The sequence below is a fragment of the Suncus etruscus genome, chromosome 14, assembly GCF_024139225.1.
Source record: "Suncus etruscus isolate mSunEtr1 chromosome 14, mSunEtr1.pri.cur, whole genome shotgun sequence".
NCBI classification, from domain to species: Eukaryota; Metazoa; Chordata; class Mammalia; order Eulipotyphla; family Soricidae; genus Suncus; species Suncus etruscus.
The window spans coordinates 56,160,481-56,185,370 of NC_064861.1; the positions used below are offsets into that span (position 1 = coordinate 56,160,481).

A 24,890-nucleotide genomic window follows, 5' to 3' on the forward strand; every position below is an offset into this window, starting at 1 on the left:
AATGTGCATACTTTATAAGTCAATATGATGACATATTTATTGATTCAATTTAAAACAATAAAGTAGAAGTTATTCTTGAGTTGTGAAAGTCAGAAGAAAAGTATACCGTATAATATTTCTTTAAATATGATGATGAAAAATAGTATTTATGTCACTATATTTTAGTTAGTCACAAGAATAGAGGCTCCTAAACCTCATATACATGTAGTCTTCTTAAATATTTTTATTTAAACAAAATATACAAAGTAAACAATAGTGCAATAATAGAGTGCTTGCCTTGAATGTGGCTGACCTAGGACAGACCTAGGTTTAACCCCCAGAATCTCATATGGTCCCCTGAGACAGAAGCAATTTCTGAGTGCATAGCCAGGAATAACTCCTGAGTATCACTGGGTGTGGCCCAGAAACCAATAAATAAATAAACACTTATCTTCTTAACATGGCCAGATTTTCAATATCTCCCCAAATATCCCATACATTTACTAAGAAATCCTTTGATTTGATTTTTAAAAAGTCCTGATTTAAGTTTTCCCTACCTCACACCCATCATTTGTTAAAGACACACTGGTTTCTCAGGCCCTAGCCTTTAGTGCCACTGCCTTAAACAATGCTTCCTATTTGCTTTTTTGACATATTTACTTGGCTGACATCTTTTCTATCATTGACGGATTCTGGAATGAGATGTTTGTTTATAAAACATTGTGATATATCATATATCTCTATTTTTAGAATTTATTAGATATAACATCACATCCTTCCTGCATGACTTACCAGAGTATATATACTATGTAAATATCATTTCATGTGAATTATTATGAAATTCAATTTTTTTTTGTTTTGGGGCCACACCCGGTGGTGCTCAGGGGTTACTCCTGGCTATCTGCTCAGAAATAGCTCCTGGCAGGCATTGGGGCCATATGGGACTCTGGGATTCGAGCCAGTCACCTTAGGTACTGGATCAGCTGCTTGCAAGGTAAACACCACTGTGCTATCTCTCCGGCCCCAAGATTCAAATTTTATGAGTACATATTCTTATTGATCAACCTCAGTTTATCTAAATACTTCTTTCCAAAGATCTTTCAGTAAGAAAATTCTTAGGCCAGTCCCAGTGGAAATGATAATCTAGGACATTCTATTTTAAAATGAAACTCTATATTCACAATTTATAATTTTAACAAAAGAAATAAAAATACTCATTTTTATGAGGGCTTCATGTACTTTCTGTATTTTTCTAAAAGGAAAACTATTTATTACATGATTTTTTTGCCCCAAAGAGTATTTTTTGCTTAGCTCATTTTTACAGGTTCTACTGAGACAAATGTTATTTGTATCCAATGAAGAATGATGGTCTGGGTTTCAAAAAAAGGTCAATGAATTAAGTTAGTTTATTTTTAAGCAGGTCATTTTTCATGCTCTAGCTTCCCTGGAGCAAAGTTTAGACTGTCCCGAAACCTTTCCCTGGCTTCTACAGATAATTAAGCATTTATTATTCACTTGCCTTGCATTTCATTTAGATTTTCCATCTTCAATCACATAGGATGGACTACAACTCCTTTCTTACTGCTTTCCACAAATTTAGCACTTTTTATATACATGCCCACATTTCTCCCTGTCTGAGCTCAAAATGTTACCAGCAAACATATGGTATTGGGGGTGGCAGGGAGGGGAAACAAAAAGGAAAACATTTATAGAATACAAATAAGCTAATTTTAGCCCTTTAAAACTATTCACAAAAATAACAATTCATTTTAAAATTACTACTGCCTCATATCTTCTGACACCTAGCTGCCTTTGATGTCAATGATAACAGAGATTACTTCCAAACTTTAGGTCCCTTTCTAAACCAATTGCAGTCCCAGATAACAGCTACACTATATGGAAGTCAAGTGGTGAGGGCAGAGAAGAATGTTGACAAATCCAAGTTTGAGGTCAGACATATTTTGAATCCTTTTATAAACATCCTGAGCATAAACTGTATCCATTCAGATCTGCTGCCGGCTCATCAACATAAAGGATATGACATTAATACCCAGCTCAAAATATCATGTGCAATAAATGAAATTAAATTTAATAATGCATGCAAACTCTATCAGCACAAGGCCAAGAACATAATAAGAGTTCAATAGATGTGGTTGTTGTTTATATTCTGGTTTTTAGTCTTCCTCATGTTGTTAATAATTTAACAAGGAATTTGATTTAAGAATGGGGAAGGTATTTCACTTCTCCTGAAACACAGGTCTGTCATTTACAAAATGAAGACAGTAATTCTTCCTGCTCCAGTTAGAGTTAGCTTTCAGTCAAACCTAGACAACTATAAAAACACAAATACTTTTCTTGGTTTTAGGTAATTTATCATTAATATGACCATCACAAATAATAATGGAATAAAAGATTTATTAATAGCCATTTCTTCCATTTCTGTGCTCCTTGAAGCTTCTACCATAATTAATCTAGGATTAAGCCTGAATAAGAGTTTTTCTGAAGTCTAAGTCTCAACACTCATTTTTGCAAGTATAAGAATAGCATTGGGTTGGCTAGACACTTAAGACATAGTATGAAACTGGAAATGGCACAAATTTTTTGTGCTAAGTGAATTTCAACAGCAACCTTTCCCAAAAATCTCATCAGGGCTTAAAGTGAGCAGTTAGAAGAAATATACACAGAGGAACAGTAGAAGGAACAGAGACAGGCAAAATTACTTCCAATTCAGTTAATCATATAATCTCTTTATTTTTTTAAGGGTGATAGGTGGGAGTGAAAAGCATTGCTCAGGCAAAGCATGTGTCTTAAACATTGTAATATTTTTCTGGCCCCATCCATTTTTATAAGTTGTGAGAAACTTCACTCTATTAATTCTCTCAATTCATTTGACTTTTTTTTTTATTTCTGAGTGTGTGTGTGTGAAGCAAGATAGTTCTTATTGAACAACTTACTTAGGAAGAAGTGGTAAGAGGGCTGAATTGACAGTACAGAAACTAAAGCGTTTTTCTTTCATGTAGCGACCTGAATTCGATACCTGGCACCCCATGTAGTCTTTAAAACCACCAATAGTGATCCCTGAGCACAGAGCCACGAGTAAGGACTGATCAGCACTGGGTGTGGCAAAAAAGGGAAGGAAAGGAAATAAATGGACTACATTTTGCAGAACAAACAGTCTTCTCTGGAGTTGTAAAAACAAGCAGAGACATACAGACAAGCAAGAAGCAAGATACATGCTCAAGGTGAAAGAGAGGCTTGAAGAGCAAGCCTTCTATAAAAATAATTTTTCAAGGCCGTGTAGGTGCTGTTTTGGAATGCACATGGATTCAAAATAAACAGATCAGGTAAGCACAATTATTTCATGAGTTATATATTCTAGCATGAATATAGATTTAAAATACAAACAAGCCAATAATCACTGATTATGTTAATCTCAGAATATTAACAAATGTAAAACCTAGCTGCAGTTTCTGTATTTCATACAGAAAACAGATATAAAGGTTTCCCTGTTAGATAGATTAATACGTCATCACACAAATAATTTCATATAAACTTGGAAAGTAATAAGCAAGGATATAGAAGAACATTTTTTTTGAGGGGTCACACCTGGCAGTGCTCAGGGGTTACTTTTGGCTCTATGCTCAAAATCGCCCCTGGCAGGCTTGGGGGACCATATGGGATGCTGGGATTTGAACCACCATCCTTCTGCATGAAAGGCAAACACCTTACCTCCATGCTATCTCTCCGGCCCAGAAGAACATTTTTAAAGTTCACTTTTCTTTACATTATTGTGAAGATAAAGAAAAAGCATGAATTTTTCTGTCCTCTATATTTTAATTTTCATGTATATAATAAAAATAGTTTAGCATCAAGGACTTGAATTCAATAATCAATAAGAAATCTTTATAAAGATCATGAATATATTCAAGTCTGATAACCAATAATCTGGCATGTTCACTGTTATGACATTAATCTTTTCAGTTGTAGGTCTGATGCTTGTGGTAAAGCCAGAATCTTAGCATAAAAAGAAACTGGGTGCTGGGGATATAGTTAAGTGAGAAAGAGTCTACCATTAACATGTGAAACACTGGGTTCCATCGATTGCACTGAAATTAAAAAAATTAAAGAAGAAAGTATAGGAGATAGCCCAAATAAAAGAGCAAATACTTTCTATACCCAGCACCACCTGGACTCAGATTGCCACTAATTGTTGTATTAATAGTCCCTAGAAATCTGTGACCCAAGAAGAACTTTGAGCTGTGCATCACCTTAAGTGACCAACAGCATTCCCTCACTCTATTCCATTTCTTCTGGGAAACTTACCACAAAGAAAAAAAAAAAAAGGAAAATTGAGGTCAGATAAAGATGAGTTTAATGATGCTTTTTACAAACATTTAAGAAATAAATTACATCTATTTTTTGCAATCACTTTTGGATAACAGAAGCAGAAAATGCTTCCTAACTTACTTAGACCAGCATAACTCTACTACCAAACAAGCAATAACACTGCAAGAAAATGAAGACCCATATTTTTTATGAACACAACTATAAAAATATCAACAAAATATTTTCATTTAAATAACAAAAAGTAGAAGAAAAATTAAATAGTATGATCAACTGTTATTTATTTCCTGCCTAGATTAACAAGACAAGTCTGGCTCAATATTTGAAAAATAAATTAATGGAAACCATTTCAAAAGCAGAATAAAATATATATCATGAGATTATATTAATCTGTGTTAAAACAAAACACAACACCCTTGTATGATTTAGATAAGAAAACAATCTTTTTATCTCTGATACAGAATAATGTATTTGATATGTCCAAAAATACTCCAACTAACCATATCTAAAAGTGAAAATCTGTCAGTTATTCCACTTAAATTTAGAACAAGGAAGGAAATTGTTTTTCACTTCTTCATTTCAACATTATATCAGTTATAGTTACAGAAATAATAAAGTAAGAAAATTAAATAAGGGGCCGGGCGGTGGCGCTAAAGGTAAGGTGTCTGCCTTGCCAGCACTAGCCTAGGACGGACCGCGGTTCGATCCCCCGGTGTCCCATATGGTCCCCCAAGCCAGGAGCGACTTCTGAGCGCATAGCCAGGAGTAACCCCTGAGCGTCAAATGGGTGTGGCCCAAAAACCAAAAAAAAAAAAAAAAAAAAAGAAAATTAAATAAAAAACAAAATTATCTGTATAGATTTTTTTTTTGCTTTTTGGCCACACCCTGTGATGCTCAGGGGTTACTCCTGGCTATGCGCTCAGAAATTGCTTCTGGTTTGGGGGACCACAAGAGATGCCGGGGATAGAACCAAGGCTTGTCCTGGTTCTGCCATGTGCAAGGCAAACGCCATACCACTGTGCTATAGCTCCAGCTCTATGGAATTATTTTATGTAAATTATATAAAATAATATTAAAAAGGTGAAACTACTTAAAGAATTCCTGAAAAAATAAACAATTAGAGCAAGATCACAGTCTACATATCAATATATTTTCTATAGAACAAGACTTGTACCTAAAAGCACATTAACACATTATTAATAACCAAAATGAATTAACATGCCACAATAAAATACTTTGGAACATATCTGGTAAAAATATATAAAATATTAACAGCTACATAATCACAAATATCTGATAATAAAGTCAAAGAAAAGCTAAAACATCAGAAATATTCTATGTTCATGTTCAATCTTTAGTGTTGTCAAGATTCCAATTCTACTTGATATAGAAATTCAGTCAATTCCAATCAAATCTCAGTGCCTTTTTTTGTGAATATTGAACAAATAACTCTAAGGCTAATATGGAGAGAAAAAGATCCTGAATATTTAGTACCACATTGAGAGGAGAAGAGCAATCTAAGAATACTTCTGGGCTTAACTAAGAACTATAATAATTAAACCAAAATGGTATTTGTCAAAGAATAGACAAAAATTGTCAAAGGAGAGTGAAATAGAAAGTTCAGAAAGTGGGGCCGGGCGGTGGCGCTAAAGGTAAGGTGCCTGCCTTGCCTGCGCTAACCTTGGACGGACCGCGGTTCGATCCCCCGGTGTCCCATATGGTCCCCCAAGCCAGGAGCAACTTCTGAGCACATAGCCAGGAGTAACCCCTGAGCGTTACTGGGTGTGGCCCAAAAACCAAAAAAAAAAAAAAAAAAAAAAAAAGAAAGTTCAGAAAGTTATCCCTATAAATACAAACTTTAACTTTGAACTAAACTTTGATAAAGAAAAAAAAGTCAAAGGAAAACAAAAATATTTATATTATAAATATAATGGACTGAATTTTGAAAAATAAAAATATCAAAAATATCTTAAAGTTCCTTCAATTAATTATGTTGAAACTACTGGACAAACGAATGCACAAAGAACACTGAAACACCAACTTTATATCTTTCTTAAGTATTAAATGAAATAGATCAGATATCTATATATAAAACACAAAAATATAAAATATTTAGAACATAGAAATAAACCTATTATGGGTATGAGTTTAGCAAGAAGTTGTTAATTACAATCAGATTAGTGATAGATGAAAGAATTGCTTAAGATGTACATGATAATCATGTATGTAATCAAGGTGTTTAAATAAAAAAAAGATGTACATGATAGGGAGAATATTCTTGTTCTAAAATGCTACTCTTTCACTGAGCAAACTAACTAGAAGACTAACTATACACTAACTAGAAGAAAATATTGACAAAATTCCTATCTGATGAATGACTTATCAAAAATGACACTCTTAAAATGCATTAAGAAAGCAATAAACCTGATAAAACTTAACCTAGCAGATCTGTATGCTCTTCACCAAAGAAAATATACAAATGAAAAGAAGACTATAAAATATGTTCCACATTCTATTTTATCAAGAAAGTATAAATTGGGGCCAGAGACATAGCATGAAGGTAGGGCAGAGACATAGCATGAAGGTAGGGTATTTGCCTTGCATGCAGAAAGACAGTGGTTCAAATCCCGAATTTCATATGGTCCCCAGAGCCTGCCAGGAGCGATTTCTGGGTGTAGAGCCAGGATTAACCCCTGAGTGCTGTCAGGTGTGACCAAAAAAAAAAAAAAAAAAAAGAAAAAGAAAGAAAGTATAAATTGCACCATGAGATGCACTATATGGTTTTAATTATAGGTTATTAAGTAAACACAAAAATAATTAAAAAATATTGCTCAGGCCATAGGGATGGCACAGTACTGTGGCATTTGCCTGCATATGGCTGAGTCGGGATGGCCCCAGGTTTGATCCTCAGCATCCCATGTGCACCTGTGAGCCTGCCGGGGCGATTTCTGATCACAGAGCTAGGAGTGATCCCTGAGCACCACTGGGTGTGGCCCCCCCAAAAACAAAATAAAACAACAAAAAATTATTGCTCTACTACTGTTTGAATAGACTAAATTCAGAACACTAAGAACACAAGATGCTACTGTGGAGATTCCAGAACTCCTATTGATTACTGCTGGGAATGCAAGCAATACAGTAACTTTGGAAGTGAATGTGGCAGTTTCTTAAAAAAGTAAAATAATCTCACCATAGGAGAGAAATCATTCTTTAACTATGCCTTTCCCCTGACTGACTTCACTGAACATTTGCCTCTAGTTCCACTCATGTCACTGCAAATTACATGATATTGTTCTTTCATAGAGCTACATAGTCTTTTGGAATTACATGTATGAGAAACCATTAATAACATTTAAATTATAGAATCTCAATTTAAATGTTTTCAAAAATACTCACACCATACAATTAAGCAATTGTGTTTCTGACATTTACTCAACTTTAGCTGTGACCAACTTTGAGTGGGTCAGTCACACAAAAAATCTGCACAGAGATATTTATAGGCTTATTCTAAATTTCAAGAACTTCTAAGTATGTCAGATTTCCTTCAGTAGATGAATGTATAAACTGTTTTATATCCAGAAAACAGGATATTATTTAGCATGTAAAAGCAATAAAATATCAATATCAGAAAGAACATGAAGGAATCATAAATATTAATAGGTTAAATTAGTCAGTTCCAACAATATGACACTAGAAAAAAAGTATAGCACTAATGAAGAAAGTAATTGCTAGGGTCTAAAAGAGAGGGAAAAGAAATAGGAAACAGTGAATTTTTTAATATAGAGAAGATATTGTTTGAATTATAGTAATTAAATACACAATTACACATATGTCCAAAACAATCTAGTGTGAAATACCAATAGTGGGGAACAAAATAAGCATTTGGGTTACTATTATGTATCAGTAAAATTTAATTAGAACAAAATATACTAATTCTGGTAAATTTGTTAAATAGGATACTATTTATATGCATATGTGAGGGCAAGGAACATATAGAATATCTCTATACCTTCTTTCAATTTTATTGCAAACAAAGCATTGATTAACAAAATATATAAATAATAAAATAATAAAATCTTAAAAAGGAAAATTTAGAACAAATTATATTTAGAAAATATTGCCAAATACAATACCATTATTCAATTCTTGGAAAGTAGAGGGAACTGGGGAAGCCCCATTTTGGCAACTATGCTTGCTATTCAGTCAACTTTTTTCTGAATCTACTATGCTACATCTTTTCCCAAAGTCATGAACAGACCAATCATTGCTTAAAAACTAGATAAAGTCATACTGTTTCTATTCATCACCCATTACATTTTAATTATATATTGTGTAAATTAGAATTACTGAATCAAAATTAGTAATATATGTACTTTACATTTGACAAATAGCCATCAATGTTTTCCCCCAATGAATGCACTAACACTTTTTCCTTACCATGTATATTCTAATACTGCAAAGTATATTTCTATTTGGGGGGGGGTGTTGGGCCACACCCTGTGACGTTCAGGTGTTACTACTGGCTATGTGTTCAGAAATCGCTCCTGGCTTGGGGGGACCATATAGGACGGGGGGATCCAGCCACTGTACGTCCTAGGTTAGCACGTGCAAGGCAAATGCCCTACCGTTTGCACCACCACTCTCGCCACCAGATTATATTTCTAAACATAACAATTATTGATGTGATAGGGCAAGAAATTGGAACAACCATAGAGTCCCACTGTTTCGATTTGTCTGGAAGAAAGAGCAATACAAAAATTGTCTTGCACACAGCTGACCTCGATTCAATCCCTAGCACCCTATCTGGTCTCCTGAGCCCTGCAGAAGTGATCCCTGAGGATAGATAGAGTTGGGAATAAATCCTGAGACCACTAGCTGTGCACACACGCTCACGCGCACACACACACAGAGAAAGAAAAAAAATTAAGAACTTCAAAAGTGAGTTGATGTCAAGACAACGCTACTCTTTCCACGCATGCCTGAGCCAATGATGAAGTAGGTTAGGTTATACCACCATCTGGTCATTTCTATGGACATGGGACTCCTTTGGGACCTCCAAAGCAGTGTTTAGGGGCTAAACATAGCACTCTTTTCAAACTAGACAGAACCATGTGGATCTGATAGTTCCATTCTCAGCCCTGTGAGCAGTAGTATCATCAGTTTCAGGTTCTAGAGGCCAAGAACATCCCAATGGTGTTCAGGAATGTTCCTGGAGAAGCAAATTCTGGGCATATGCACTCCAGCCCTTTGAATTATCTCCCCATCCCCAATATAGAACAACTTAGAAAAGAAATCTTGCTCCAGGGATTCCTACGAATTTGATTAAGATGCAGTCAAAGCAGAATTGCCTCATCACACTCTCTCTCTCTTTTTAACTTCAATGAGTATCAGATCTGCTTTATACTATGACAGACCTTCCCAAGTTAATCCTGTTTCATTCATATTATGAACTGAATGTTTATTTACTGCCTTCTTTCATCAAATCTTGTTTTGAAATCTAATCCTTGATGTGTTCCTGATGAAGATGAGGACAAGCTGAAACCCTTATAGGTAAATATTACCATAAAAGAAGAAGTCCAAAATCTAGGTCTCTGTCCACCATATGAGAATATATGAAACCAGCCTTCTGCAACCCAGCTAGGTACATTGAGGAACTAGACCATCTAATATTCAGATGTAGATTTCAGCCCCAAGAATGTGAAAAAGCAATTTATGCTTCTTTTGAACAACCCAGTGGACAGTAAGTTGTTAGAGTAGCCAGAATGAAAACAGTGATTCTTCTCATAGACACTAACAAACAAGGAATTACTCGCCTAATTTGTTCTTGAAATTTGGTTTCTTCTAATTTGGTTAGGTAGGACACAACTAACTGATAACCAAAAATGCTATTTAGGGGCCAGAGCAGTGGCTCAATCAAGCAGTAGGGCATTTGCTTTGCATGCACTAACCTAGGACGGATTGCAGTTCGATTCCCTGCATCCCATATCGTCCCCCAAGCCAGGAGCAATTTCTGAGCACATAGCCAGGGTAACCTCTGAGCATCACTGGGTGTAGCCCAAAATGCAAAAAAAAAAAAAAAATATGATGTTAAAAAAGGGGTATTTAATCTCTAGTTTGCTTACAAATAAGAACCTAATGGTCAATGATCTAGATACACTTCCCCAACCCATATGTTTCTTTTCTTTTCTTCTTTCTTTCTTTCTTTCTTTTTTCTTCTTTCTTTCTTTCTTTCTTTCTTTCTTTCTTTCTTTCTTTCTTTTCTCTTCTCTTTCTTTCTTTCTTTCTTCTTTCTTTCTTTCTTTCTTTCTTTCTTTTCTTTCTTTCTTTCTTTCTTTCTTTCTTCTTTCTTTCTCTCTCTTTCTTCTCTCTCTTTCCTTCCTTCCTTCCTTCCTTCTTTCTTCTTTCTTCTTCTTTCTTTCTTTCTTTCTTCTTTCTTTCTTTCTTTCTTCTTTCTTTCTTTCTTTCTTTCTTTCTTTCTTTCTTTCTTTCTTCTTTCTTTCTCTCTCTTTCTTCTTTCTCTTCTTTCTTTCTTTCTTTCTTTCTTTTCTTTCTTTCTTTCTTTCTTCTTTCTTTCTTTCTTCTTTCTTTCTCTTCTTCTTTCTTTCTTTCTTTCTTTCTTTCTTTCTTCCTTCCTTCCTTCCTTCCTTCTTTCCTTCCTCCTTCCTTCCTTCCTTCCTTCCTTCCTTCCTTCCTTCCTTCCTTCCTTCCTTCCTTCCTTCCTTCCTTCCTTCCTTCCTTCCTCCTTCCTTCCTTCCTTCCTTCCTTCCTTCCTTCCTTCCTTCTTTCTTTCTTTTCTTTCTTCCTTTCTTTTCTTTCTTCCTTTCTATCTTTATTTTTTAGGTGGGTGTTCACACTCTGCAGCACTCATGGATTACTCCTGGTTCTGCACTAAGAAATCACTCCAGTCAGGCTCACTGGAACATATGGAATGCCTTATATGTTTCTTATACAAAATTTTAGATTATGGTTTTCATTTGTTTCAGCATTTCACTCATATTATTTCCAACCCAATATGAACAAGTAATTTTTTTTATTTATTTGGGTTTTTTTTGTTTGTTTATGGCCCCCAGTGGTTGCTCAGCAGTTACTCCTGGCTCCGTGCTCAGGAGTCATTTCTGGTGGTATTTGGGGGATCATATAGGATGCAAATGATCAAATCTGGGATGGCCACCTGCAAAGGAAACACGCTACCCATAGAGTTCTGATCCTCTCAAATTATTTTTTTTCCACACCCGTTTGATGCTCAGGGGTTACTCCTGGCTAAGCGCTCAGAAATTGTCCCTGGCTTGGGGGGATTATATGGGACACCGTGGGATCGATCCGCGGCCGTTCCTTAGCTAGCGCTTACAAGGCAAACACCTTACCTCTAGCGCCACCTTGCCGGCCCCCCTCTCAAATTATTTTATAAAAAAGGAACCTGTCATTCCCCTACTAATTTTTTAATACAGATGATTCTATATCTCTCTCCCATCATGAATATTTTATAATTCAAGGTGAATAAATAGAAGTATTATTGGGGGGAAAGATCTCAGACACAAAATCAAATTTAGATTCTATCTATTATTTGAGCATCCTCACAGAAATTGACACAAAATATTTACATAGTTTCTGCTAAAAATAAAAGACTAATGATTATTGAATTCAGCCTCTATTTCCTTGTGAATTGTGTGTGCTGCAGTTAAAAAAAAAACACTTTCACTCCATCAGTATTTATTTAGCAGCTACTCTGTACATTCTTTTAAAATCCTTCCTCTCTGTTACATTTCTCACAATTGTACCAGAATAAAGTTTCTAAAATATAAATCAAATAATTATGTCTAACAGAAAAAGATAAAGATAAAATGCATCTATATTGAGATTGGCACATATAATACTGAGTAAAGTGTGAATATTGAATATAAAATGACGAGATTCAACTCAGAAAATGACCATGTATGTCAATGAGACATAAAATAGCTGAAATCACCTGACCTTGAAGAAGACTTTTATTATCTACATCTCACGATAATTCATTCTTAAGGTGTATATTATTTAAATGTTATAACCAAGAATCCTTGCATTTACATTAAAAAAAAGATGTCTTGCTAAGTGGATTATGTGAACCTGGCAAATGAGATGACACTTTGTGAATTTTTCTCCATATATTTTATTCAATGTCTGGTACAAAGTGCAAATATCCACACACTACATATAAGTCATGTAAACAAGAGTCTTAGAAAAATCTAGTCAAATCAACACATTTTGACTATTCAGAAGTTCCAGAACTACATCAATTACTTTGAAAAAGTGAAATTTAAAGATACCAAATTTTGAAATTAAGAACTTTTTATGTGTTAATTTTGCTCTCAACTTTGTTGCTCTGAATTTTGCCAGGTAATAGCACCTCTTCTGACATTTTTTTCCCCTTAAACTTCAGAAAAATAATACCATCCCTGTCCCTGCTTCAGTGTCATCCAGGATCCCAAATGAGATGAAGTTTATGACAGACTTCCTTCTCACTTCGGAAGAATCTATAATTATGCTCCTAATTAATGTATTTTAGAAAAAAGGTTTCTTTCCTGTTTCCAAATCTAAATTCAATTTTCAGACGTGACCTATTTATGTGTAAATGTTTTTTTCTCGCTTTTAACTGCATGAACATTTTACTCTTTGAATTTTTAAAAGCAAGGGGAAACTGTAAATTCTTAATTTGATTAATAATTAACTTATAGGTAAGGCATGGGAATTGATCACAATAATGCTACAAAATCAGGAACCAAGAAATCTATAGAAATATACATGTGGATATAGAAACTTTTCTATTTGAAATTTTACAGTTAGAACTGCCTAAATAATAAGAACTATAACATAAAAAATATTGTGTTATTTCTCACAAAGGAATACCAAAAACCAATAAAACCCTACATAAGTAAAGTTTTTCACATTACTTCTTAGAATTAAAGAAATATAATAGTTCATTTGTAAAGTTATTATGAATTTTATATTGATTAAAAAACTTTTATGGGCTGAAGCTAGAGCAGTGGATAGGGCATTTGCCTTACATTTGGCTGACCCTGGTTCAGTCCCCAGCATCACATATGATCCCCTGAGCACCTAGAAATGACTTCTGAGTACAGAACCAGGAGTAACCCCTGAGCAATGCTAGATTCAGCCCCACTATAAAATAACACCTTTTATAAAATTTCTTACCTGGTTTTTATGTATTTATTCATCTATTTATTTACTTTGGTTTTTAGGCCATACCCAGTGATGCTCAGGGGTTACTCCTGGCTATGCACTCAGAAATCACTCGTGGCTGGGGGTACCATATGGGATGCCAGAGGATCGAACCGCAGTCTGTCCTAGGCTAGTGTGGGCAAGGCAGGCACTTACTGCTGTGCCACTGCCACGGCCCCTTACTTTGTTATTTTTAAACTCTCTAGATTTATATGATTTACTGTCTTGTGTATTTTCATAAATAATTACTGAGTATATAAATATTCTTTATTATAAATGAGGATATGTATAATAGCAAATGTAGTAATATTCAAGTAGAAAATGTAATAATATTCATGCACTGACTGATTACCATTGTCAGACCCTATATGTGTAATATTTATTGCATCATCTGATCTTCATCATGATTGAGGTAAGGTTCCATACCTTTAAATTTGGCAATTAAAGCATGTAATGATTTATAAGTGTTACTTGCCAATTGCACAGCCAATAAGTAACTGAGTTTATTCCTAAATTTAATATTTAAGACTGTCTATAAGCACATATATTCCCCATGATAAAAAAAATGGTGCTAGACAATCTGTTAAATAGGTGATAGTCTATAAAATCTGCAATTTTTAAATGAGGATTAAAATAATAGCTGGCTTTCCCATGTAGCCCACATTGCACAGAAATAATAAATTCAAATATTATTGATACTAGCAGTGAAGTACTTAACCATAACATTTCATAATCCAAATCCCAAGAAAAGCATTTCTCTGAAGCAATAACATGGTAAATAGAATTCAAAGTTTAGGCCACAAACCTGTTTCAGGCTCAATGGAAAAATAAGGCTGCCCGTCCAAGATACTATAAACCAACTTTGCACTGTTTCCATAAACTGGGTCATCAGCATCAGTAGCTGTTACATTAGTGACAGACGTACCTAGAAAAAAGGAAAAGTGGGGAGAGACAATAATTAACATGTTACTCTTTGCCAAGAACTCAATTTTTCCAAGCATCTGACACAGAAATCCATGTGTTCAAGTAAAAAGTAAAAGAAACTTAAGAAAAAATATGGAGTAAAACTCTTGTCATGACTTCCACAATATCCAAGTCTTTTAAAATAAAGACTATTGCTAGATAGGATACCATAACATGAGAGCCCTTTTAGAATTTGTTCTGTTTAAGATTCCTTTGTTGTTTATAGTCTAAAGATGCCAATCATAGATTCATGTGGACTTAAAGATTTTGCCAGGAGAGCTTATCCATAGAATATGAAACATAAGGTCAATAATAGAATATAATATGTAGCACTGTACATGCTAAAGCACAATTTAATGTACCTGGAAAATTGGTTACTGAATAAAAAAACTAAAGAAATATCAAATAAGTCCCAAGTCTATCATTCCGAGTTTCTCAGAAGATAAAATAAGACTAGAATCATTGATTAATCAATAGGTTTAAGTAATTAGGATTATGAACAATGAATAAATTCTCCTTTCCAGAAAATATTTTAAAGAGTATTCAGTTATGAGGCTGGAGCGTTAGCACAGCAGTAGGGTGTTTGCCTTGCATGCAGCTGACCCAGGACAGACACGGGTTCAATCTCTAGCATCCTATATAGTCCCTCTAGCCAGGACCGATTTCTGAGCTCAAAGCCAGGAGAAACTCCTGAGCACTGCCTGGTGTGGCCCAAAAACCTCCCCCAAAAATTCAGTTATTCATTCAATGATCGAGCATTGAGTGATTACCTAATATGAGAGAGAGGGAGAGAGAGAGAAAAAGAGAGAGAATGAGATTAAAATCTCTACTGAGGAAAAAAAGAAAAGAAAAAACTGGCCACCAAAACTGCCCTGGTAGTCTCTGGTCCTGAATGATACCCTCTATGGCATTTTTTGAAGGGAGGAGGGGGAGAGTAGATTCTCCTTTCTGAATCACTACGGCAATGAAGCCTCCAATCCCCTCCAATATTCTCCAACAGGAAAGACTCAGCTCCAAGACTAAAATTCAAGAATAGGAGCAGCTAAATCCTCTCAGGTGAATTGGACTACAGAGTTCCAAAGTCTGGATCTTTCCTAGTGAAATGCAGCTCAGTCCTCCTGCTGCAAACCCATTATCAGAAAACATAACCTACATAATCGGTCTACCCTCATAATCTTCCTGGCAGAAAAATGAATCAGCTTCCCCAACAAGCTCCCCCACCTAAAATAATAAATAATAAGAATACTGGCAGCCTTGTAGTCTTGTAGTCTTCCTTGTAGTCTGGTCCTTGATGATAGCTTTGTGGCATTCTCAGAAAAGTGGGGGGCAATATGAGAGATTATTCCTACTGCATGCATGAACTATAACAGCCACCCCCTTCATCCTCCAACAGAACAGTCCACCTCCAAGACTTAATCATGTCAGCCATCCAAGCTCCATTTGTTTTTGATTTATAAATCATGGACTACATGGATGCATGCAGCTGGCAACATCTCCATATCTTAAAGAATTGTCAGCTCAGTAGTAGCACAGAAAATCTGGTGGAAAAGTTACATAGAAATCTACCAAACTCAGTGAGCCATAACAATAACAGAGAAGGCTCAACTAACACCATCCACTGTGTCTAGTAAATCCTTAGAAACTGACTTTAGTAATTTCCATGGTGAGATATAATCATCATTTAAAAAATTAAGTTGATCTAACTTTTGATAATTCCATATGCCTTTGGGCTGATAAAGAAATATGAAGAAAATGTGCCTGCTTAAATGCAGGATATGATGGTGATGGGAGATTGGAGATACTGGTGAAGGGAGGTCATACTGCTGGTGGAATTGGTATTTGAATATTTAGTGCTTAAAATGACTGTATTATGAACAACTTAGTACATCATGGTTTTATAATAAAAACATAGAAAAAATTTACACTCAAGTAGCTAACAGTCTGTTAATAAGGGAAGACACAGCATCCAGTTGAATACAAAGCAGATTTCAATCCCTCACTTAATCCCACACGTATAAGGTGATTAAGAGCAGCCTCTGAGACATACTACATTTGGGTGAAATTACAAAAGTCAAGTAAAGTTTAACAAAGAGATAAACAGTAAAGGAATCTTATACCACATGCCAAAGGTACTTAAAAATAAACTTATTTGAGAGACTTTCTGGAAATTGTTGAAAATATAGCAAATCTAGAGAAGTCTTATATGGTAACAAGGATCATTTTCTTTTCTACTGTGTTTTTCTTTATTTTTATATCTTTATTTAAGCACCATGATTTCAAACATGATCGTAGTTGGGTTTCAGTCATAAAAGCGAACACACCCTTCACCAGAGCAACCTTCTCACCATCAATGCTCCTCATCTCCCACTTCCCCCAACCCCTACCTGTATTCAAGACAGGCATACTACTTCTCTCACTCACTACCATTTTCATGATAGTTTTTAGTGTAGTTATTTCTCTAACTGCTCTCACCACACTTTGTGGTAAGCTTCATATCATAGGTGATCCTTCCAGCCCTCATCTTTATTGTTTCTGGGTATTATCACAATACTATCTTTTATTTTTCTTAAATCCCACAGCTGAGTGAGACTATTCTGTGTCTATCTCTATCCCTCTGACTTACTTCACTCAGCATATTAGTTTCCATTTGATGGGAGCAATATTTTCCTTATCCAGTTGATCATAAAGATTCAACATCAGACATATTTTTGCTTATTAAATAAATAAACAAAGAATAACTTAGTGAAAAATTATAGTCAGTGAGTGAACTTAGATAAAAAGGACTCTTGAAAATTTTTAATTAAGAAGTGCTTATTTTAATCTTCTGGAAAGTAAAAAAAATATGAGATTGTAAAGGAGTTTGGGAGTTTAAGGAACAGATTGACTTCCTTTGATGGATGCTATCAAGCTGAGATGGTCATCACATAAATGAGACCAGGCCTTTAGATCAGCATTGGGTGTGGACATCCTGTAGAATGGAATTTACACCTGAGAACAACCAGCTTCCTTCAGTTGAGCAGTCATCAATACTGAGCTATCAATAAGCAACATTCCTAACTACTGGAGAGGTGTTTCACATCTGCATTGTGCAAGGCTGAATTACAGTATAACTCTATGGATCAGAGGTGAAGTAAGGTGAATTTTTTGAGAACTTTCCCAGCAAAATCTTGTTGAAATGTTTCTGAATTGTAGTTACTATGAAGAAAAATGCAATGATAATATTAGTTGAGCAGTGATCATCCTAAAATTGAAATGCATCTCAGAATGATGACTCAGAAGTTGTACACAATCTACTAGATAGAAGGAGAAGGGCATGGAGGAGGTGGAGTAAAGGAAGAGATGGAGAAGAAAGAAAAAAGAAAGGAGGCGGAGGAAGAGGAGAAAGACAATGAACACTTTGCATAATAAACTCCATTAGATATGGGAAATAATATTAAAAATAATCTCATTTTCTATGGAACATATTTCTGATTCTTTAAGTATAATGTGGAGCAGTAAAGAACAAAGTGAAAACCACACAGGGGAGAGGAGGAAAATGAGACCTAAGTTGGGGGACATGGATGGATAATTAGGGAGAAATGTTTTCAAAACAAACAGCCATGAAATCTAAGTCTAGAATTAATACAGGGAACATTTGATTTGAATGACCAAAGATGGATATTGGATTAATTTTTGAAGTCCGAATTATCTGTTGAATCTCTCCCTGTTGTAACTCCCAGATTTCACTGAAGGCAGAAACAGAGATCAGGAGATCATCAATTCTGTGCTAACATTAACTCTGAGCCCTAACAATAAATATGCACACAAACACATATTGTAGTTCTTGCTCTAAGATTATGTAGGAGATTAAATTGAGGAGAAACTGAGTGAGGAACACACAGTAACTATTTTAGCTATGCTTTTCTATATTTAAAATTAGTTCAAGTAGTTTTAAAATTGAATAGCAATGAAAAAATAAGTTTGGAGAGTTCTTAAAGAACTCACCATTCAGAGAAAGAGTTTGCTCTTTTGTACAATGACTATGCAGCCTTTCATTTGGCTTTTTTTTATTATCTTCTATGTTTACTTCGATTTTTTTAATGAAGGAAGAATGCTTTGCCTCTATTGTGAAGTAACACATTATCAGAAAGATAGAGTCAGGATCTATACTCAGTATGATGTTAAGGTAATGAGCATTCCATTCCTGTCACTTCCATAGCCCTAGAAAAAAAAAGTGAACAAATAGTCAGAAGTGACTGTCATCTAAAATTACCTTCCAATGGATGACTCAGATTAAGAAATGTCTTCACAGAGAAAGAAATGCATTGAAATACTTTGTGCACAGTGGCATACTGTATTTATGTGTGGGGTGGGTATATTTGAGCAGAAAATTTGAGTCCGATCATTCTGCAGTTGGAATAGACCCATCCTATTATGAAACAATTTGAAATTTCTCAAAGTCTCTCCTATGTCACTCATAAAAATATATACATAACAAATTTTACATATGCACATGTACAATATACCATAAAATAATATATATAATAGGCACAGAAATATCACATTCTAACTCTGTAACTACCAAGTCTTCTGACATAATGCAATGTAGCTTTGAAAGCTATCACTAGGATTTATTTCATACTCAGAGCAGAGCAATAATATAGGGAGAATAATTGAGTATTTCTTAAAATCCTCTCAGGCAATTCTAATAGTGCAGAAGGCCAGAGTGGACAAAATATTGTAAACTAAATAAATAAGTAACTTCTCCACAGACACATTACTTTTCATTGTGAGAACTCTAGAGAATACTTATATCTGTTTATAAAGCAAAGTATTTTCTGAACCATTCATATTGCATAAAGAATGATGGATATTTAATTCTCATTAAATGAAGTAGGGATATTCCACAGAGAGGCTAACAATAAGGTTAATGATGGTGATAACTATTGTTATTGATTACTACAGCCTGTTGCTATTTTATCATGACCATTGTCTCATCATATTGCCAAACATTGATGCTGGTTAGGGTGGAGCTGAATTTTCATTGTTTATATGCTCTGTAACTTTAATTTTATATGCAATGTATTTTAATTAATAATTTTAGATGAAATTTTTCCATTTGGTGCTCAAGAGGCCCAAGGGCCTCTCCTGGAAAGTCTCAGCCACAAAGCAAGGGCAGAAAGATGTAGTATGACTCTTGGCTCTGCATGCTGGCATCACAAGGCTATCCTATGTTGCTAGGATCACATTAATGATAGGGAGTCTCCAAGGCTACAATAGGTGATGCTCAATGTTTGGGGGAATGTGGAATGCCAGGGATACAACAGGGATGAGTGACATGGAAAGTACAAGCTTTAACACCTGTACTGTATGTCTGGCACTAAAAAGAAGGTAGCTTTAATCTGTGAACCTCGTGGTTTTGTTTGAGGAAGAAATAAAACAACAACAACAATTTATTATTATTATTATTATTATTATTATTATTATTATAGAAAAGTAGCTGGGAAAATAACATTAGAGTAAAACTTTCTTAAAATAGAACACTTGTACGTTTTGGTTTGGTTTGGTTTGGGGGCCACACCTGTTGATGCTCAGGGGTGATTCCTGGCTATGTGTTCAGAAATCACTCCTAGCTTGGGGAACCATATGAAAAGCTGAGGGATCAAACCACAGTTTGTCCTTGGTTAGTGCATGCAAGGCGGTTGCTCTACTGCTTGCGCCACTGCTTTGGCCCCAATAAAGAACACTTGTTTTATGTGCCATTTCCATTCTGTTTATTTTGTTCATTTAATCAACTAACTGAACTCTCCAAGTTTCAGCCACTATATTTTTGAAACAGCAAAAAAATAATAATAATAATAATAACAACCACTTAAATTTGTTGCAATAACCAAATGTAATAAATGAGGCAAAGAGAAGAGTTTTAGACATACTGTTTCTGAATTTACTGTCACTTTTATGGCACATGGCATGTGTTTTCATGACAGATTAAATACAAGTTTACCATTTTAAGTGATGGTGATACTATTTGTAATTAAGTGTAGATTCTCCTAATGATTTTAACGGTATCACAGACACTTGAATTTGAACTGAGAGCATATAAATGCATCCCAAACAACAATATGTTTGTGTCTTTAATAACTATGTTATTTACAAAAGAAAATACACCACTCCCATAATCTCACAGTCTCCTATCTACTCCATCTAATGCCAGTTTTTTCTATGGTATGTATGAAATTGCTGCAGGCTTAAAAATGTGTATTGATGTAGTAAGCACAAAATGAGACACCAGACACATCATTAGTACTAGTTTCTCACTGTTATTTAAAGGTATGGCATTCGTAATAATGTTACATCCCTAAACCAAGCAAACTCCACATACTTCTCCAAATGAACTACAGGGCTATAGACCACAGCAGTGCTAAGACTAGTTTTTACCCACATCCTCATCCAGGATAATTCTGCCTGATGTCTGGCTTCCCAGGAAATCCGCATCCTTCAACTTGAGACATCTGGAAATGAAAAGGCAGCACTACTTTCCGTCAAGGATGATATTTCTCCTAATAGTGATTCAAGACTGTTGCTGCACCTGTACAGCAGAATAGATGTGTGTGGAGGTTTCGGGGAAGCATTTGTCAAGTGATTACCCAGAGGGGGAAAAAATGGATGCTTTGAGGTTAATCTTGCAGCAGAAAGGATTTCAAGTCTAACTGTGATGTGGGCTTCTCCATGGAAATGCATGCAGAATTCAGGCCACGGAGGCAAATTGAAAAGTGTAAACCTTGCAGGATAATGTTTCTTCAAAGCAGCAAGTGTTGGTGTGTGATAAATAGGACCCTGAGTAATACCCGGAAAATATAACAACAGGATTCTCTGTTTGTGTTTTCATTTGGAACTGTTTTTGTCCCTTTGTTGAGGATACAAGAGACTCATTTAGCTGGCGACTATAAATTTGACACTGTGCCATTTCTCCAAGAAAGCCCCTATTATAATCCAACTGGATGCTGATCCTAATTACAATAATATAGCGGTTGTATTTCCAGCTGTTGTCAACAAAAATGATCCCTGTCACCACAGTTCATCCTGCCAGTCTCAAGTCAAGTATGAACATGTCGAGTCCAAGGTGAATTCTACTTTTAATAAACCCATTTTGTCTGCCCTTGGTTTCTTGAGCAAGTAAAATTTGCCAGTTGACTGCTGGGATGTTAATTAGCAAAGGGCTTATGACACCGTCTATCTCTTGCCATACCTGAAAGTTTCTGCCCTCAGCAACAGCACCCACATCCCTCTGCTCATCTCTCATACAATCAGCAAACATTATGGGTCAAATTAACCATCAGAAATGTACACAGTCAGGTTAAAGGTTCCAGTTTGCTGACAAACTAAGATGAAAGGCCTTTGGGAAATAAGATGTTGGGGTTTAGGTTGTGCAGCTCTGTTAGCAAGCCTATACTTTTTTTATGAGCAAGTCAGCACACCAATTCTGCACATTATTCAGAAAGAAAAATGCTGGTGTTGACACCCTGAGCAGGAAAACAAAGGTTTGGTGCAGCGTGAAAATGTGCACACTGGAAAAGCTAAAACTCTCATCATGAGAAGAACACAAACCTCACTTGCAAAAAATCATTTGCAATACATTTTCAGAGAATAAGCATTCAATTGCAAGTAGGGATAAAACAGCAGCAGAATTCTTCCAAAGCTGAAATTCAGATGGGCCTGCACTGTGAGCTGCCTACCATTCTCTTCAACTTCTGACTTAACCTTCCATCTGCTTTGATCCAAGTTTCATATGGCCAAGCCATGAATAGATGTATATGTCTGGACCTATCATTTAACAAAGTATTACTTAAACATTCTCACATTTCAAATATCACAAGCATCAGAGATCACTGTAAGGATGCAATTGCTTCATTTTTGTTTGTTTGTTTATTTGTTTGTTTTGGGCCATATCCCGCAGCACTCAGGGGTTATTTCTAGCTCTATGCTCAGAAATCGCTCCTGGCAGGCACTTAGTCCTGGGTCGGCCGCTTGCAAGGCAAACGCCCTACTGCTGTGCTATCTCTCTGGTCCCTTGCTTCATTATTTTTTTTATTATTAAACTTTTAATGATGGGTGTGTGGTTTAGAATTATTTTGATAAAATAAAACTTTCAACCCATCTTCTCAGGTCCTCCTTTTTAAACCCCCCCCCAGTACTACACAACATAGCCACAAAGGGGGCAAAGGTATTGCTATAACAACTTCTTTGCTTGTGCAAAATAAGCATAAGAAAATTTCATAAGACATGCATATCTTGTTGATGGTTAAATTATCACTTACTAGAGACCAATGCAAATGACCTTGGTATTTTGGATATGTCATGCTAAATCCACTCTCTTTCAGCTTTATAAGACTGCACAACAGTGCTTGACTGGCATGTATCTAAAGAAATTTCTTTATTTTTCAGTTGTGGTTTCTCTCCCAATACCTACTATGACATAGCACAGACCAGATTTGCTTACAGAAAATCTAGGAAGTAGTTGGTGGCAACCAATGCATTTTCCTCTTTAAAAATAATATACCATAACCTTCAGCATTTATTTATTCCAAGATGCCACAAGTTAATTTTTCAGTGGAAGGACAGCCTAACTTTTAACAGGATTTTCTTAGTTGTGCTATTTAGTTATAGAAGATACCTATCAAATATCAAAGAGGTGTCTATGGTCTTTGCAGAATGAAGAGAATTAAATATAAATCAGTAAAAAACTAGATATTTTTTGTTCTGCTTCTCTCTCCCCCACCTTGTTTTTGAAGGGAGAGAGATTAGGGCTATACCTAGTGGTGTTCAGGGGCTACTCCTAACTCTGGTCTAAAGTGATCCCTGACAACTGATGCTTGAGTTCAAGGAACAATATGGCCTCAAAGATCAAACTGGGGTATGATACATACAAGGCTAGAGCCTCATCTCTTTCTTATCTCCTTTACTATATTCCCAGCTTAATTCTTACTTCATTAACCCTATGTATGAAGAATTCCACCCTAACTAACTCTAGACCAAATGGTGAACATTTCTATGTAATGGTTCAGCTGTAAGCACAAGACAGGATTCTACTTCCTTCCCGGATGTCCTGCTCTGAACAACTTATGAAAAACTTTAAGCAATATTGTATGAGTATGGGTAACTAAAAATCTCATCATTGACTTTACATAGGAAAAGGTACTTCTGCAAGCTCACAAACACCAGAGTGGTTAGTTAACTAGGAATGTTATTGTAATCCTATAATATAATCATACCCTCCTTTTTACTGGTAATCAATCTTGTGATTTGTAAAGAGGAACTAAAGCAGGGTGCAGTTGCCATCTTAGTGAAGAAACCTCTCTGTTAAGTCCTATCATTTCCCCAAATCCTAACTGATTATTTCACCTTCTATCTTCTTTTGCAAGGTCTACCCATGACTCTCTGGGTGTTCTACTCATGTGCCAACTCTCATCGTGTAGTAAAAAAGTTGCTGCCAAATTGTACATGCTCCAAATTGTATTTATTATGGAAACCAGAACAGATTCTTAACTGCAGTCAGGCGGATGGGCAGCACTGGAATGTAGCCTGTCATTTCTTTGGCTTTATGATTTGGGACATAAAATGGGGGACATAAAATTTTGCTTCCATATTTTATTCTGAAATATAAAGAGGCATATACAATTTTCATAACTTTATGAAATATCCATACCCACGTAGCATTTTGCACTTAAAATTAAACCAAAACATTGTGGAACAATTAAGCACTTGAGAAAATGCATTTGAATATACAGATGCCTTCTTTCCACCCATGCATCATTCCAAGGAACATCTGTATTGTGCATTTGGGTGAGAGAAATGAGATGTAGTATATGAAAATATGTAACTTTAAGAATCTCAGCCATGTTTACTGTGCACAAGAGAAAAATACCTTCCACCTTGCTCACAAACAACACTACGAATGGTGGCCTACCCACTGCTTTTGTAAAAAGATAATGAGGCCTATTGGAGGCTGGATGTGAAAACTAATAAGCTGTCTGGTTTACAGTTCTATGTGCATAAATAAAGTCTTTCTGAATAGAAATGATTCCTTCATAATAGAATAGAAAAAAAATAAGGTGGAAGTATATTTTCTTTTCTAAGATTGCCGATTCGAAGTAACCAAGTCTTTGCTAATATATAACATGTGAACTAAAATCCTGTATATTCATAAAAAGCAAAGGGGCGTAATTTATGCTATAAAATAGCAATACATTGTTGACCTTTCAAAAAGTTTGCTACCAGTTACACTGTTGGTGCCTTCTGCACATGTGAGGATTATAGCCAGGGCAAGTTCATTCATTCTACTTTAGTCTTATGGACCCATTTGTTCATTCATATGGACAAAGTCTATTTGCATAAAGTATACCATGTGC

The 24,890-nt window shown here is 35.4% G+C and overlaps 1 protein-coding gene across 1 annotated transcript in view; it reads right to left on the minus strand.

Moving 5' to 3' along the window:
* The window catches only part of CDH8 (cadherin 8), a 462,580-nt gene that overhangs the window by 234,573 nt on the left and 203,117 nt on the right, over positions 1-24,890 (minus strand). Inside the window, exon 4 of the mRNA XM_049786831.1 lies at positions 14,345-14,464. Coding sequence (XP_049642788.1) covers positions 14,345-14,464 — 120 coding nt within the window. The remainder of the gene's footprint in view (positions 1-14,344; positions 14,465-24,890) is intronic.